This window comes from Saccopteryx bilineata, chromosome 1, assembly GCF_036850765.1.
Source record: "Saccopteryx bilineata isolate mSacBil1 chromosome 1, mSacBil1_pri_phased_curated, whole genome shotgun sequence".
Taxonomy (NCBI): domain Eukaryota; kingdom Metazoa; phylum Chordata; class Mammalia; order Chiroptera; family Emballonuridae; genus Saccopteryx; species Saccopteryx bilineata.
In genome coordinates, this window is record NC_089490.1 from 98,652,802 (window position 1) to 98,669,329 (window position 16,528).

At 41.8% G+C, this 16,528-nt stretch overlaps 1 protein-coding gene across 1 annotated transcript in view; it reads left to right on the plus strand.

The window, feature by feature from the left end:
- CFAP54 (cilia and flagella associated protein 54) overlaps nt 1-16,528 on the plus strand; it is a 317,030-nt gene that overhangs the window by 26,541 nt on the left and 273,961 nt on the right. The window contains exons 6-11 of the mRNA XM_066262086.1: nt 2,176-2,319; nt 2,946-3,059; nt 3,176-3,277; nt 12,990-13,188; nt 15,189-15,370; nt 15,458-15,620. Coding sequence (XP_066118183.1) covers nt 2,176-2,319; nt 2,946-3,059; nt 3,176-3,277; nt 12,990-13,188; nt 15,189-15,370; nt 15,458-15,620 — 904 coding nt within the window. The remainder of the gene's footprint in view (nt 1-2,175; nt 2,320-2,945; nt 3,060-3,175; nt 3,278-12,989; nt 13,189-15,188; nt 15,371-15,457; nt 15,621-16,528) is intronic.

Sequence of the window (16,528 nt, forward strand, 5' to 3'; positions counted from 1 at the left end):
TGAGTGCTTTTGCGCTGTTCCAGAGGCATAACTGGGTTGGATGCACCAGAGGCATGCCAAGGTGGATTCCATTTCAAATTAAGAAAGTACTTTTTATGTCCACTGATGCCACCTGGAGGTGGGAGTTCCTGGGCAGGGAAGGTGTGGGACATCAGTTTGGGAGTGCTGGTGACATTGGGGGAGATGAAATTAGATTAACCTTCAGTCCGTTGATTTTATGATTATTTGAAATAGGTCCATATCTGGCACCATGTCCTGAAACTTTTAAATGAAGACCAGTCAACAAATAATTATTGCATGTCTACTACATGCCAGAGAAAGTTCTAGGGGCTGGTGATACAGCAGTGAACAAGGCAGACAAGGTTCGTCTCCCAAGCGATCTTGCAGCCTGGTGAGATGGGCTTACATTCCAGTGGGTAGCCAGGAGTGTTGCGGCGCTGGGTCAGCCCTGTTTGCTAGAAGCAAACAGCCTGGAGAATTCTCCCCTTTCAGGAAGCATCCAGTAGTCCAGAGAGACCTGTGGGGACCTGCTTGGTTAAGGCCAATATTTCCATAGAATTTAGCATGTGATATTCTGAGATATTTAGCTCACAGATTCTTATTTTCATCCCAGTAATATAACAAGATGTAGAGCATAGATCAAATTTCTTCTTATATTCAAACAAATGAAAGGCAATATAATCCATGTTTGGTCTTTTGGGATATTTTTGAAGAAAGGAAAAAGATGAAAACGTTAACTGCAGAATATGTGTGTTCAGATGGTGTTTTCCAGTCTAGGGTTTGCGGGAACGATATGGTCAAAAAGAATTATCAGTGGATTTGTGGGGAAAAGTAATTCGGTTAAGAGAGCCCAAGAGGCTCTTACATAAATTCCTACAGGCAGGCCAATAACAAGGATGACCTTTTCCTCATAATTCTGTTCCACATTATACCTTGAAAATAATTTTACTGAAACTGAACTAGGCACCATTTATGGAGTGTACCAGATACCAACCTAGCACACTGTCTACATTGTCTTCTTCTCCATAACAGCACTGCGGTGATGTGCCCAAATACCCACTTTAAAGATGAGAAGGTTATGGTCCGGAGAGGTAAAATGACACCGCTGGTAGGTGATCAGTTTGGGACTGAAAACCAGGTCTATTTGATTCCAATCTTCAACAGTTTCTACTCAGTATCACTGGCCCCAGACTGTAAACCTTTTCCATTTTCCCTTTCTGGTTATATCAGCTTGTTTTCAAAATAATACTTGGTCCCAGGCCAGCTAATAACAATTGTATTGTGGAAAATAGCTCCTATATTATTGTTGATAGTTGATATATACAGTGTGTCTGTAAAGTCATGGTGCACTTTTGACCGGTCACAGGAAAGTAACAAAAGACGATAGAAATGTGAAATCTGCACCAAATAAAAGGAAAACTCTCCCAGTTTCATACCTATTCAGTGCAGATTGATGTGGGCTCACGCACAGATTTTTTAGGGCTCCTTAGGTAGCTATCCCGTATAGCCTCTACAGACTCGTCACTGACTGATGGCCTACCAGAACTGGGTTTCTCCACCAAACTGCCAGTTTCCTTCAACTGCTTATCCCACCGAGTAATGTTATTCCTATGTGGTGGCACTTTGTTATAAACGTGCCAATATTCACATTGCACTTTGGTCACAGATTTGAATTTAGCGAGCCACAGAACACACTGAACTTTCCTCTGTACCGTCCACATCTTCACTGGCATGGCCGTGGGCTGCTCCACTGTATACACGGTGTTATGTCATCATCTGCACATGCTCACATGCTGCCACATCATCCTACAGAAACTGGGAGGGTTTTCCTTTTATTTGGTGCAGATTTCACATTTCTATTGTCTTTTGTTGCTTTCCTGTGACTGGTCAAAAGTGCACCATGACTTTACGGACACACTGTATTACTAAAAATGAGCTGAGTTCATAGGACTCTAGGAGCTAAGAGGGAAGACATTCTAAAACAGTTAACTTGAGATTTTGAGTTCTCTAAATTATTCTTTTACTTTTTAAATCCTCATGTTTCCTTGACCCGTTATTTTTGGTTTAGGTAGTCAGCAACATGTGCTCGCAATTTATAATCTGATTATATTGAATGAAAATCATGATTATTGGCTTAAGATGAAAATATATTCAACTGTGTCCTGTCTTTCTCAGGGCTTGGAATATCTCTTGTGGGCCAGTATGTGTATGGAATCCTCAGTCCCTCTCCTGTCTGTCAGGTACCTGACATGGAGAGCCACTCTTTACACTGCTGTCTGCCAGTGCTACTACGATGGCCAGGCTGGTATGCATGGGGAGGTATGCTACTTTCTAATTCTGAGGATTTCAATTATTTTAAAACACAACTTATCAGCATTTTCTTTTTTTAGCTGCCTGGCAAGAAAAAGATATATAAACAAACAAAACCCAAAGAATTGCCATGAAGCAAAGACAAAAGTCCCAGGCTTAATCTGTAGAAATTTGCTTGGCTTTTTCATGCTGTTATTATCTCTTGTGCTTCTTTCTTCTCTGTTCACTTCCACCTTCTTTGCTGCTCTTCTGAATAAGATTTCTGACATCTTTCTCTCCTCATTGTATTTCTTTCCTTTCCTGTTTAGTCTTTTATTTTTAACATTCAATATTATTTTGTAATAGGTGGGTACTGAAAAATACAGGTACCAGAATTGACTTTCTTATTTTTAAAAATCTCTTAATTCATAAAGTTAGTATATCTGGCCATTTTTTAACTTTAGATCGGCAGAATTTAGTGCTGCTTATAGGAAATGATAGACTGGACAGCTACTGAGTTATAGAGTCAATATCAGCCCAGCTGAATTCATCAATTAAATTCAAAATCGCTGAGAATAAAACATACTGCTTTGATACATTTTAAATCACTATAGTCTTCCTTACTATGAATTACATTTTATTTTCATTGCATATAGATGTTTGCTCGGCGTGCGTTAGCTAAAATTGAGGAGCTAAGGCAACTGGAATCAATGAGCTCCTCACAACCATCGGAAGAATCCAGAAGATATTATAGAGAGGCCACGATAAAGGTATACAAATTTCATGAGATAACAGAAATTTACTGCATTCTGTAGTTGATTAAATACTTTGTATTAGTAGTTACATCCCCTTGTTGCTTCATATATAATTCTTCTTTTTGAGGCAGATGGCAGTGATGATCTTCAAAAGAGGAGTATATGAATCTAGAAGAAAAAACAAAAGTTTCTTTAGACCAAAGATAAGAGCTAACCTAAGGGAAGTACAAACTGTAAGTCTAAGAAAGTCTTCTCTATTTCAGACTCACTTTTGTGGTATATTGGTGTTTTCCCTCTGTATCTTTTAAGCCTGCTCACTATATATTTAACCCTGTGTATGGCCAGTAGCCACGGTCACAGCAGCCTGGCCCATGCAGGTTTGCATTGGATTCAGACAGTCGGTAAAGAAACAACAAAGCCAAAAACTGATGGGCCATCTTTTTTTTTTTTTTTTTTTTTTTTTTTTTCATTTTTCTGAAGCTGGAAACAGGGAGAGACAGTCAGACAGACTCCCGCATGCGCCCGACCGGGATCCACCCGGCACGCCCACCAGGGGGCGACGCTCTGCCCACCAGGGGGCGATGCTCTGCCCATCCTGGGCTTCGCCATGTTGCGACCCTCCTGGGTGTCGCCATATTGCGACCAGAGCCACTCTAGCGCCTGGGGCAGAGGCCACAGAGCCATCCCCAGCGCCCGGGCCATCTTTTGCTCCAATGGAGCCTTGGCTGCGGGAGGGGAAGAGAGAGACAGAGAGGAAGGCGCGGCGGAGGGGTGGAGATGCAAATGGGCGCTTCTCCTATGTGCCCTGGCCGGGAATTGAACCCGGGTCCTCCGCACGCTAGGCCGACGTGGGCCATCATTTTTAATCCTAGCTTGCACCCGGTGGGCAAGTAAAAATACCCACTGGGCTCCAAAATCCACTCAAATTCAGTGCTCACAAAGCTACTGACTTAGCCGAGTTTCCTAGAATCAAAGGTTTCTAGCTCACCAGACTTATTCACCTCTGTTCCCCATCTCCTTCCTTCTCCCTGCACAAACTCTGCACAAACTGGCTTCTCCGCCAACACTCCTGGCCTCCTCCACGTGGCCTCTCTCCCCTCTCCTCTCTGCTCTCTCCTCTAATGATAATCTCAGGAACCGAGAGAGCAAGCTCCTGTTCTGCCCCCATTTTATAGTGTAGATTCATAACCTTTAATCCAATATATGAAATAGAGAAGTTTCTAATACAAAGTCACTTATCTGGGGCATGATGGGATTGCACCACCCCACATCAAAACGGGTGGGAAAGGCTTAATCCTAAAACCAAGCCCCAGGCTACAAAGATCCTGCCTGCCCACAGCCCACAGAGACACACATTAATATCACCCGGGCAATGGCCTCCACGTGGGCAGTGCCATCTTTAACAAAGTAGCATAATACATTTTATCCACCCAACAATCCACCCCTATGCTCACTTTACTACCCACAATCTACATCATCGGCATCCCTGGGCAAGGAAATTAGGCACATTACACAAATTACAACAGCACAAATCATACAGTTTCAACAATTACAAAGGTACATTTCACGAGTCTCTGAGCACTTTGACCAAAGTGCAAAATGTCCTCGGCCTTCTTTCTAGCCATGGGAAAAACTTCCCGGGGCAGGGGAGTGCTTCCAGCAAAGCCACCCCCCACCCCCATCAGGGTATTTCACATTGTCCAAAATCCATAATCCGTAAGTCCATCCAACAAAGAGCCAACGCCTACTCAGGTCGTAGTCCAGGAAATCAGTCCATGCACATGAGACCTCAGCCACCCCCCTCATCCCTGACATCCTGGCAGGTCTTACACTGTCCCAAAGAGGAGCATGTGGCAATGGCAGTCGGCATTTTCATCTCTGCTCCGGAGAGCATGTCCAGCCCTATGTCCCAAAATTGCAGACCTACCAGGGCCATAGTAGGTGCTCCTTCCAGCTGGGCTCCCATCTTATGGAGATTGCGGATTGCATCTCCAGCCCGATTCTCCTCATCCTCCAAAGAGGAACTGAAAACACCAGCTCCCACTGCTGGGCTTGAACCCCGGGCTGCCGCCTTCTGCTCAGCAGACCTTGCAGCTCCAGCTCCGGCCTCAACCCGGCCTCTCGCCGCTGCTGGCTCTCCACAACATCCAGGGCAATCTGTGACTCAAGAACCTGTGAATCCTCCTCCAGCAGCTGCTCCATTTCCGGGTGAATCTTGCAAACCTGGTCGTCCTCGTCCTCCAGCGCTTCCTCCAGCTCCAGGGTCAGCATCGGTTTCTCCTGCGTTTGCTCCAGCTCCTTCCACTGCTCGGTTTGCAAGTCCCAGGCAGCTTCTTCCACAGAGCTCTCGGTTTCCTCACGCATGGCTGTAAAAGTCAGCCAGCCTATGGTCCCCAAAAGGACAGCCATGGGGAACCATAACAGCAGCCAGTCCTCTACTCCACTGCTCAAAGGTGGTGGTGGCTCCATACCGAATTCTGAATCCTGCCACAGACTACGCCAAATGTATGGCCAGTAGCCACGGTCACAGCAGCCTGGCCCATGCAGGTTTGCATTGGATTTGGACAGTCGGTAAAGAAACAATGAAGCCAAAAACTGATGGGCCATCATCTTTAATCCTAGCTTGCACCCGGCGGGCAAGTAAAAACACCCACTGGGCTCCAAAATCCACTCAAATTCAGTGCTCACAAAGCTACTGACTTAGCCGAGTTTCCTAGAATCAAAGGTTTCTAGCTCACCAGACTTATTCACCTCTGTTCCCCATCTCCTTCCTTCTCCCTGCACAAACTCTGCACAAACTGGCTTCTCCGCCAACACTCCTGGCCTCCTCCACGTGGCCTCTCTCCCCTCTCCTCTCTGCTCTCTCCTCTAATGATAATCTCAGGAACCGAGAGAGCAAGCTCCTGTTCTGCCCCCATTTTATAGTGTAGATTCATAACCTTTAATCCAATATATGAAATAGGGAAGTTTCTAATACAAAGTCACTTATCTGGGGCATGATGGGATTGCACCACCCCACATCAAAACGGGTGGGAAAGGCTTAATCCTAAAACCAAGCCCCAGGCTACAAAGATCCTGCCTGCCCACAGCCCACAGAGACACACATTAATATCACCCGGGCAATGGCCTCCACGTGGGCAGTGCCATCTTTAACAAAGTGAGCATAATACATTTTATCGGCCCAACACCCTGCATCTTATTTTCAGCACTGATAGATAAAATGGCTATTCAGCCACCATTTTTCTTAAGAACAATGTAGGCCTGAAGGAGGGAGAAGGACTTGCCTGCCTACTCAGTAATCCAGCTCAGACCTCCCTTGTCGCTGGATGCTGATAAGGGACGATTGGATCAGGGTGCAGACAATTTTGAGGACCTGTGGTACCACTCCCAACCACAAACAGAAGAAGTTATCTTGCAGCTGCCTTTGCCCAAGGCCCTTTGACAAGTGCATATAACTCCTGTCCTATCCCTCCCTTGGGGCTGACATCCTCTGTTGATCTCCACCCGCCTGCACCCAGGCATTTTTACATTCTTTTACATTCTTTTTTTTTTTAGAGTATATTTTCTTTTTTTTAAAATTTTATTTATTTATTTATTCATTTTTTTAGAGAGGAGAGGAAGAGACAGAGAGAGAGAGAAGGGGGGAGGAGCTGGAAGCACCAACTCCCATATGTGCCTTGACCAGGCAAGCCCAGGGTTTCGAACCGGTGACCTCAGCATTTCCAGGTTGACACTTTATCCACTGCACCACCACAGGTCAGGCACATTTTTAAAATAAATTTTCCTCTTGGAACACACTAGCCTCCTGTTTTTGGTTCAGCCTGCAGTTTCTGCCTTTCAGGCACCAAAGGCAAATAGAGAAGAATGCCTTCCCAGTTTGGACACGACCTCATTTCATCCCTTTCTCAAAGCTTTCATACCTTCACACAATCCCAGTTTTGTAACTAAAGGGCAAGAGGCTGAGGAAGATCCTGAGAAAGGTTCAAATGCACAGACTTCTGAGTGATTCGCAGAGGCTCTGTGTGACTGCTTGGTGTTAGCTTAGAAGCGTGGAGGTTGGAGAGAAGGCAGAGGCACCTTTTCCTGTCTGCTTCAGGTTTCATCTTTGGTTAGGAACTAGGTCGTAGTGTAGCAACAAACAACCCCCATAGCTTGGTGGCTTCAAACCACCATTTATTTCCCACTGGAGTCAAGTTATTACAGTTATCAGGGAGCTCTGCTCATGACTGCTGCTCAGAGCCAGACTGAGGCAGTCCTCATTTCGTAAATTGCTGGTTTTTCTGTCCTAGGGGATATGAGAGAGCTCTGGAGGTTCGCCCACAGGCAGCAGCATGGAGCAGCAGTGCCCAGCATGGAGCTGGTGGCGGTCTCTTCTTTCCACCCATCTAAACTTGTCATGCAGCCCTTTCAGCTGCAAACGTATTGAGCAAACAGTGTTAAGGGATCTGGGACCTAGTTATGCCTGGTAGGGTCCTCTGCCTTTTCTCCCTCTTGCCTTTCCCTTCTCCTACTGTCTTCCCTTTGCCTCCCTGAATCTCAGGATTCCTGAAGGCCAGTTCCATATTTCTTTTAAGGCTTCTGTCAGTAAAATATGATATATATGTTTGCTCACTTATAGTTTGCATTGGGTGTGGGAGACATTCTGTAAGCTGGCAAAGTCGTTATAGCCTAGGGCAGGGGTCCCCAAACTTCTTATACAGGGGGCCAGTTCACTGTCTCTCAGACCGTTGGAGGTTGGACTATAAAAAAAACTATGAACAAATCCCTATGCACACTGCACATATCTTATTTTAAAGTAAAAAAACAAAACGGGAACAAATACAATATTTAAAATAAAGAACAAGTAAATTTAAATCAACAAACTGACCAGTATTTCAATGGGAACTATGGGCCTGCTTTTGGCTAATGAGATGGTCAATGTGCTCCTCTCACTGACCATCAATGAAAGAGGTGCCCCTTCTGGAAGTGCGGCGGAGGCCGGATAAATGGCCTCAGGGGGCCGCATGTGGCCCGCAGGCCGTAGTTTGGGGACCCCTGGCCTAGGGCTTAGTTATAAGACTAAGCCATTCTCGCCTTTTTAATACTAAGATCTTTTCAAAACTAAGCTTTTCCGCACACCCTTGACTGTTGCATGATGTGGGGTGGTGTGCTCTTATGAGGAATCCCATTAATGCCTCAGATAAGTGACTTTGTATCAGAGACTTCACAGACTTCCTTATTTGTCTATTGGCTTAAAGGTTTTGATTTCTACACTATAAAATGGGGCAGACCGGGGTCTCACTCTCTCTTGGTTCCTGAAATTAGCATTGCATAGGAGAGGCAGCTAAGATGGCAGAGTGCTGAAGGAGAAGCCAGTTTGTGCAGAGTTTGTGCAGAGAGAAGGAGATGGGGAACAGAGGTGAATAAGGCTGGTGAGGTAGAAACCTTTGATTCTAGGAAACTCAGATAAGTCAGTGGCTTTGGGAGCCCTGAATGGAAAGGAAAGTGTTTTCCTGCTGTGTGTATTTCTTGCTTGCTGGGGGCAAGCTAGGATTAAAGCTAATGGCCCACCAGTTCTTGGCTCTGTTGTTTCATTACCATCTGTTTGAATCAAATGCGAACCTGCATGGGCCAAGCAGCTGTGATGGTGGCCACAGCTCCTGGCTTAACACCTTCCCTGACTGTTCCAGCAGTTGTAAACTCTCTTCTGTGAGCTCCTTTATGGGGACGGAACCTGGAAGAGAGGGGGAAGAAGATGAGAGTTTTGACAAAATAGTGGTAGAACCTCAAGGCCTGGAAGGGGTTTTAGAAACATGGGGTTTTAAAGTACTTGCCTATTACAGATGGGGAAAATAAATCCCAGAGTATTTCAATTACCGGCCCCAGGTCACAGAGTCAGCTGTGGGCAGCACTGGGGCCAGAACCCAGGTCTAGTCAAGTGCTTTCCCATTATACAACGACTGCTCTTCTCTCTCTCTCTCTCTCTTTTAATTTTAGTGAGAAGAGGGGAGACAGAGAGACAGACTCCCACATGTGCCCTGACTGGGATCCACCCGGCAAGCCAACTAGGGGAGCGATGCTCTGCCCATCTCGGGCCATTGCTCTGTTGCAACCAGAGCCATTTTTTAGCTCCTGAGGCGGAGGCCATGGAGCCATCCTCAGCGCCCATGGCTCGAGCCAATTGAGCCATGGCTGTGGGAAGGGGAGGAAGAGAGAGAGAGACTGGGGAGGGGTGGAGAAGCAGATGGTTGCTTCTCCTCCGAACTCTGACCAGGAATCAAACCCCGGGACATTCACACAGCAGGCTGATACTATACCACTGTGCCAACCAGTCAGGACCTACTACTCTTCTTTTAACTCATTTCTTCCTATAACATTGGAGAGTAATTATCTCTTTTAAAAATTTTAAATAAATCAATATCTAAATCCAGATATTATTTGGACATTGTAGCTATCTATTGCTACTTAGTGTGACTATGATATATTTATATTAACAACTGAGCTCAGAAGTATATTTCATACTGTGCTTTTAAATCACAGTCCTTAACAACCAATAATGTTTAATTGGTAGGGGTGATAACTTGCCAAATTATAGATAATTTCATGAATGAGCTGTTGAACTTTTTACATCTGGTATTGTTAAGTAGTAATACTACTGTGTTTGTAAGAGAGCAGGGGTCAATTTTTATTTCACTAACACTTTTTTTCTCTGAGCAAACCAAATTTAACTATTCAAAGCTGTAAGATTGTCACTAATTAGCATATTATGAGGACTTGATTTATAATTATCCTGGTATAAAAATTAAATATAATTTCAAAGAAAAATGTTTAAAATTCCAGGTAACATTACATTAAAAATCATTTATTTCTGGTTTCCTTTAAGATAGTTATTATATGGAAAGTTCTGGTGGTATGTCTTTTTAGGAAAAAATTATAATTGTTTAGTGGGTAGTTTTTTTATGTTTATTTTTTGTTTCTTTTTGTTTATTTGTTTAGTGGGTAGTTTTTACAGAGAATAGTTAACATAACCCTTTTGATAAAGTCATGGTATATTACCTTGACTTAGTTTGCAGAATGTCCTGTTTTTTATGTATGAAATAATTTTATTATGTTTTCTATAAAAGAAAGTAATTTCAATATGCATTACATTTATTTTGTAAAACATTTTTAAGTTTTTTTTTTTTTCATTTTTCCGAAGCTGGAAACAGGAAGGCAGACAGACTCCCGCATGCGCCTGACTGGGATCCACCCCGCACGCCCACCAGGGGGTGATGCCCCGCCCCTCTGGGGCGCTGCTCTGCTGCGTCTAGAGCCATTCTAGCGCCCAAGGCAGAGGCCACAGAGCTATCCCCAGCGCGCCCAGGCCATCTTTGCTCCAATGGAGCCTTGCTGTGGGAGGGGAAGAGAGAGACAGAGAGGAAGGAGAGGGGGAGGGGTGGAGAAGCAGATGGGCGCTTCTCCTGTGTGCCCTGGCCGGGAATCGAACCTGGGACTCCTGCACGTCAGGCCGACGCTCTACCGCTGAGCCAACCGGCCAGGGCCACATTTTTAAGTTTTTAAGTCAGATTTTAACTCACAGTAAATCATTTTAACTTTCAAAGGATTCTTTTAAAGGACTACTAATTTAGACTCCTAATGATTGACTCTTTAGTGATTCATTCAATAAATATTTTTAAAGTACCTGCTATGAAAAATTATATAATAAATAAAATAATTATAGTATGTCATTAGTATTAAGGGGAAAGTAATGGTAGTGATTAAATGGTTTACATGTAAAGCTGTTAGAATGTTCCTGGCATATAGTAGGTTCTCAGTAAATATTAGCTATTGCTATTATTTATTTTTCATTCATTTATTTTATAACCATATATTGACCACTTACTGTTGTTTCAACTGTGGTGGGATATAGAAAATATGAAGTCACAGTTCTTTCTTTTTGCATGGCTTTGAGCAATGAGCAGGACTTGACCAGACAGGAAAGAGGGGAAAACACTCTAAGGATCAGAATATGGTCATAGCTTAGAAGTAGGAGGAAGCAAATTCACTGGAGTAAGAAACTGAGCTTGACTGGGATAGGTGTACTATGTTGGGGAGTTAACGTAATGCATCTTATGGAGTAAATGTCATGGAAATAATAGTATTTAGGAGTGGAACAGACTTAGTTTCTTATTTGTCCTGACATTTTTAAAGATGATTTAATATACCTTATGCAGTATATGTACCAGAATTTGTCTAGTATAAATATTTTTATTACTATTACTTTAGTTGTTTCCAGTTCTTTACTATTATAAATATTGATGGTATTTATACAGATAACAATGTGGCAATTGCCAAGTGGGAGGGACAAGTGGGGGGAGGGTATGGGGGAATAAGTGGTGATGGACATAGACTTGACATGGGGGGTGAACACACAATATGGTATACAGATGTGTTGTGGAATTGTGTATCTGAACCTGCATAATTTTGTTAACTAATATCACCCCAATAAATTCAACTGAAATAAATAAATAGGTATATAACTAAATATTGATATAACCAACACCTTCAAATATATATATGTTTTCTTTTTTTTGTTTCCTGTATAAGATTCAAGGTGTAGGACTGAATTAAAGGATATACTTTTATTTCTCTTGATGTATATTGCCAAATTAATTTCCAAAATATGTTTCCAGGGTGATAACCTACATATACCAATTTTGCCACTAGCTATTATCATTTTGATATTATTGTTATTTTTTTATAATTCAGTTTTAATAAAATGGCTTGTATTAACTTTAGTTTTTTGGATTTAACTTTTCTTTATATTTGTGTTTACGCTTTTTTTTTTGGTAAATTAACTTTCAGTCTTTGAAAGATAATCTTAACTTTCTACTAGAGACTTAATTTTTGAAATATATATGAATGAACTCATTGTTTTTATTATATTTACATTAATATTTTGTTGGTCATGCTTGACATTCCATTTTTTATTGCTTTGACTTTAAATCATTTTTACAGATCTTTTAAATATTTATATTTTGAAATCCTTTACATGGTATTATTCTATATGAATAAATATTTTCTGATAAATATTCTATTCTGCTTTTTGCTAGTGTTCCTATGATATTTTAAAAAACAAGTTCACTGTAATCTATTTGGGTTTTATCCTGCTTTTGTTTTTGTCTTTCTGACTTTTCCCCAAGAAGAGGAAAGTAGAAAATGGGGAAAATGAAAGTTATGTTCTAACTGAACACAGATTCTAGGAAAGCCAACTAGAGCTACCTTTCTAATTTCCTGGTAATCTAAATACACAGAACAGGTAATTTGTCAGAGAGTAAAGCACAGAGGCACACCATCTGCAAGAGGTGAAATCATTCTGGGCTGATGCAATGCAGAATGGCTAGGAGTTCACACTGGGCTCCAACAGTCAGTAGCTTATTAGTATACAGCTGGTCAACTCTTCTTTAGGGTTATAAAATATTGTTTTAAATTTTGGTTTGAGGATCCTGCATTAGAATTTCCTGCAGTGCTTATTAAGAATGTTGCACACAGGTTTACTGATGTGGAGATGTGGTTTGTGAATCTAAAAAGCACTCCTGGGAGCTTCTTAGGCAACCAAACTTTGAGTATCAGTTCTTAAAGACTGTGATTAAGATACCACAAAGCAGGTGGAGATTGATGCTATCCTAATAAAAAGATAGTAATAAACAGCCTTTTTTTTGCTGCCTTGGAAATGCAAACATATCAAGAAATAACAAAGTCTTTGATGTAATGGCAACATGACAAATCTTAATGGAATCCAAATAACACCACAAGAAATGAAAAATTGAAATAGCAGCCATTTCATTGATAGATCAACCACTCTCTCTTTTAGCATTAGTTTAGCATGTTTTACTTATCCTTGCCTAACAATAAGGATGAAAGTTCTTTAATATAAAGACATTATAGAACTTTAAAAAATTGAACTGTATTTTTTTTTAATTACAGTTGCCATGGCCACGTACCATCACAGAACGGTTGTTGGATGAGATGTTTGATAGTACTTCCTCTCGGTTCCTGGCTGTCTTGGAAGCTCTTTCTGATTCAAGTAGACGAACACTACAAACTATATCTGCTACTACAGATGAAGTGGAAATCCGTGATGTTGTCTCAGAACTGTTTTTAGCAGGAAGAGAACTTTTACTAAGTAAATAAGTTGCTAAGATAATATTTCAGTGTAGAACAGGAGTATGTGAAGTTTTTAGCATTGTAGTCTACATATCTAATTTTTATTATCTTGAATTCAGAAAACTTGCTAACTTCAATTGGTAGTTCAAATTAATTTATTAGATTTTCTTTTGGAGTTTTTATATATACAACCATCTGTGAATAATGACAATTGTATTTCTTTCTAATTCTTAAAATTTTTATTTCTTTTTTTCATACATCTCTTGACTTATTGCTCTGGGTGGGCTCTCCAATAAAGCATGGAATGAAAGTGGTAACAGCAGCAGACATCCCATCTCATTTGTGATCTCTAATGGGAAGCTTTCACCATTTTACCATTAATTTTGATGTTTGCTAAGTGTTTTTTTAAATATACTCTTTTTGCAGACTAAGGAGTTTGGTTTTATTTTTGGTTTACTAAGAGTTTTTTTTTTTTTTTTTTTTTTTTTTAACAGAGGCAGAGATAGACAGGGACAGACAGACAGGAACAGAGAGAGATGAGAAGCATCAATCATCAGTTTCTCGTTGCGCGTTGTGACTTCTTAGTTGTTCATTGATTGCTTTCTCACATGTGCCTTGACCGTGGGCCTTCAGCAGACCGAGTAACCCCTTGCTGGAGCCAGCGACCTTGGGTCCAAGCTGGCGAGCTCTTTGCTCAAGCCAGATGAGCCCGCGCGCGACCTCGGAGTCTCGAACCTGGGTCCTTCCGCATCCCAGTCCGACGCTCTATCCACTGCGCCACCGCCTGGTCAGGCTTACTAAGAGTTTTATTTGTTTTTAACCCTGAATAGTTAACCTTGAATAGTTGTTTCAAGGTGTTTGTGCTTTTAATTTTCTTTGGTCATGGGCTTACCTTCCGCTGCTTTGAAACATCTGCTGAGTTGGTGACAGTGTCCTCCTGGAAGGAGGGGTGAAAGCTAAGGCCCCGACCTTAGCTTGTGCACTTCTAAGTGAGCTTGCACATGTGTGTGTGTGTGTATGTGTGTGTGTACTTGCATGTGTGTGTCCATGTAAAGGCGGTTGGCTGGAGGGAAAGCCTCTATGCTACAGTTTGGACTCATCTTCACATGGAAAATAAAAGATCTCAGATGAGAATTCCCCAGACTTCCTTCACCCAAACCTGAAAATTTATCTTCATGTGCAACTGTCCTTTCCACTGTCTCCTATTAAAATGGAAGGGATGTTTCTTCTCTTCCTCTTTAGTTCTTTAAACCTGATCTCTCTGAACTGACCCTTCATGTCCTCTTTCAACTTCCTCCCTGAATTTCTTCCTCTTGCTATAGTCAGATTTATTGAAAGATTGTCTATTTTCATTGCTCCCCCCCTGCCCAATTTTTCTTCTTACTTGTTTATAAGCAGTCTTCTGTCCCCAGCACCCTACTGAGAATTACACGCCGACCTCCTCATTGTTCAGTGCCAGGGTCACTTTTCAGTGCTTTCCTCCATCACTCCCTGTAGTGTTTGTGCTCTTGACTACTGCTTTCTCTCTACATATTCTTCTTTGCTGCCTTTCCTCCTTCTGCCTTTCTCTTAACTTGTTGGTGTTCCTTACTCTTCTGTCCTAAGCAGCTGTACATTGCCTGTGGCTGACCCCATCATTTACAGCAGATAAATAGTGAGGACTGTAAAAACTATATTCCTATTTTGGGTCTCTTTTTTGAGCTTTTGGTCTATAACATCTAGCTGCCTATTTAGTTATTCCTTGCTAATTCTCTATATTTGACATTCCATGAGTTGTCTTCCCTGATTGCTCTCGTACCCTAAGCCTTGGGCCCGATGTCCTTCCAGTTTGTCCCCACAGCACCCTGAATTTGCCCACTAAGATTCCTTGTTCCCCCCACTCTAGAGTATAAGCTCTGTGAGGGTCTGGATTGTGTTTCTTTTCCATTTTTCCCCCCAGTGCTCGGCAGTGTCTGATGGTTAATATTTAGTAACTATTTCTTTGTATGAATAACCCTTAAACTCTCGTTCCTTTCCTAGTGTCAAGTAACACTGTGGATGGAATGCTTGGTTTTCCAAATACATTTCTTCTGCAACTTATTATGGAAAGAAAAGATGTTATTTCTATGGATGCTGCTGTGAAATTTATAAAGTTAGCTTTTACTTACGAGGAATGGAGTTTATTTGAATCTGCAGCTGGGTACCTTATTGATTTTCTCCAGGTAATATGTGCAAAATCATTAATTTGTGTTTATATTGTTAAGATGACATTGAATTACTAATTAACTTGTGGGATATATGTCTCTTAGAGACGGGATGATCCAGAGTCAAAGAAAGCAGAGAAGGATTTAATTCTTCTTATTGCAATAGAACCTCTAATCAACGTAAAGAAAAACAAAGGTTTGATCCTTCCTTTGGAAAATTACAAAGAAGGACAGTCAGGTTTTTATGTTAAAAAAATCACGTTTCATGGTGAGTATTTATTTGCCTTTTTTTGAAAAATTAAGGTAATTTTATCTGAGAAAACACGTTCCTTATAAGTGAGGCGAGAGACTGTTTAAGGCAGCGGGAGCAGGAAGTACAAAGGTCCTGGGCTGAGAGTGTGCTTGGCTGTTGAAAGGCGAGCAAGGATGCATGTGTGGCTGGCGGGCACTGGTGGTGCTTCGGGAACTTGAGAATGTGAAGGAGCTGAGGTCAGGACATAGCAGGGTGCCAGATCTTGCAGGATTCTAGGCCTTGTAGTGATGGTAGATTTTATTCTGAATGGTTTTGAGTAGCAGAAGGAGGTTCTACTTAGCTGTTGCCTTGTTGGTAGATGAGAGACCAGCAGGGCCGTATATCAAAAGCCATTTGTTTTCTCTGGTAAGGAAAGATTTGGTGGTCTTCACATTCCAGCAGGAAGAGTTTTCCATGTTAGCATTTTTTAAGGCTTAAAAATTATTGTTTATATAATTGAAAGCCTGTGGCCTCTTTTTAGACCAATGAAAATGATTTAATTCCATGTTTTTATGACTTAACATGTTTTTAAGGAATTGTATGTCCGCTCAATTGTAGTAAATAGTTTGTACCAAGTAATGGTACATCTTTTTCCTAGTGGTTTCTTTTTCTTTTTCTTTTTTTTTTTTTTACAGAGACAGAGAGAGAGTCAGAGAGAGGGATAGACAGGGACAGACAGACAGGAACAGAGAGATGAGAAGCATCAGTCATTAGTTTCTCGTTACACATTGCGACACCTTAGTTGTTCATTGATTGCTTTCTCATATGTGCCTTGACCGCGGGCCTTCAGCAGACCGAGTGACCCTTTGCTTAAGCCAGTGACCTTGGGTCTAAGCTGGTGAACTTTGCTCAAACCAAATGAGCTCACGCTCAAGCTGGCGACC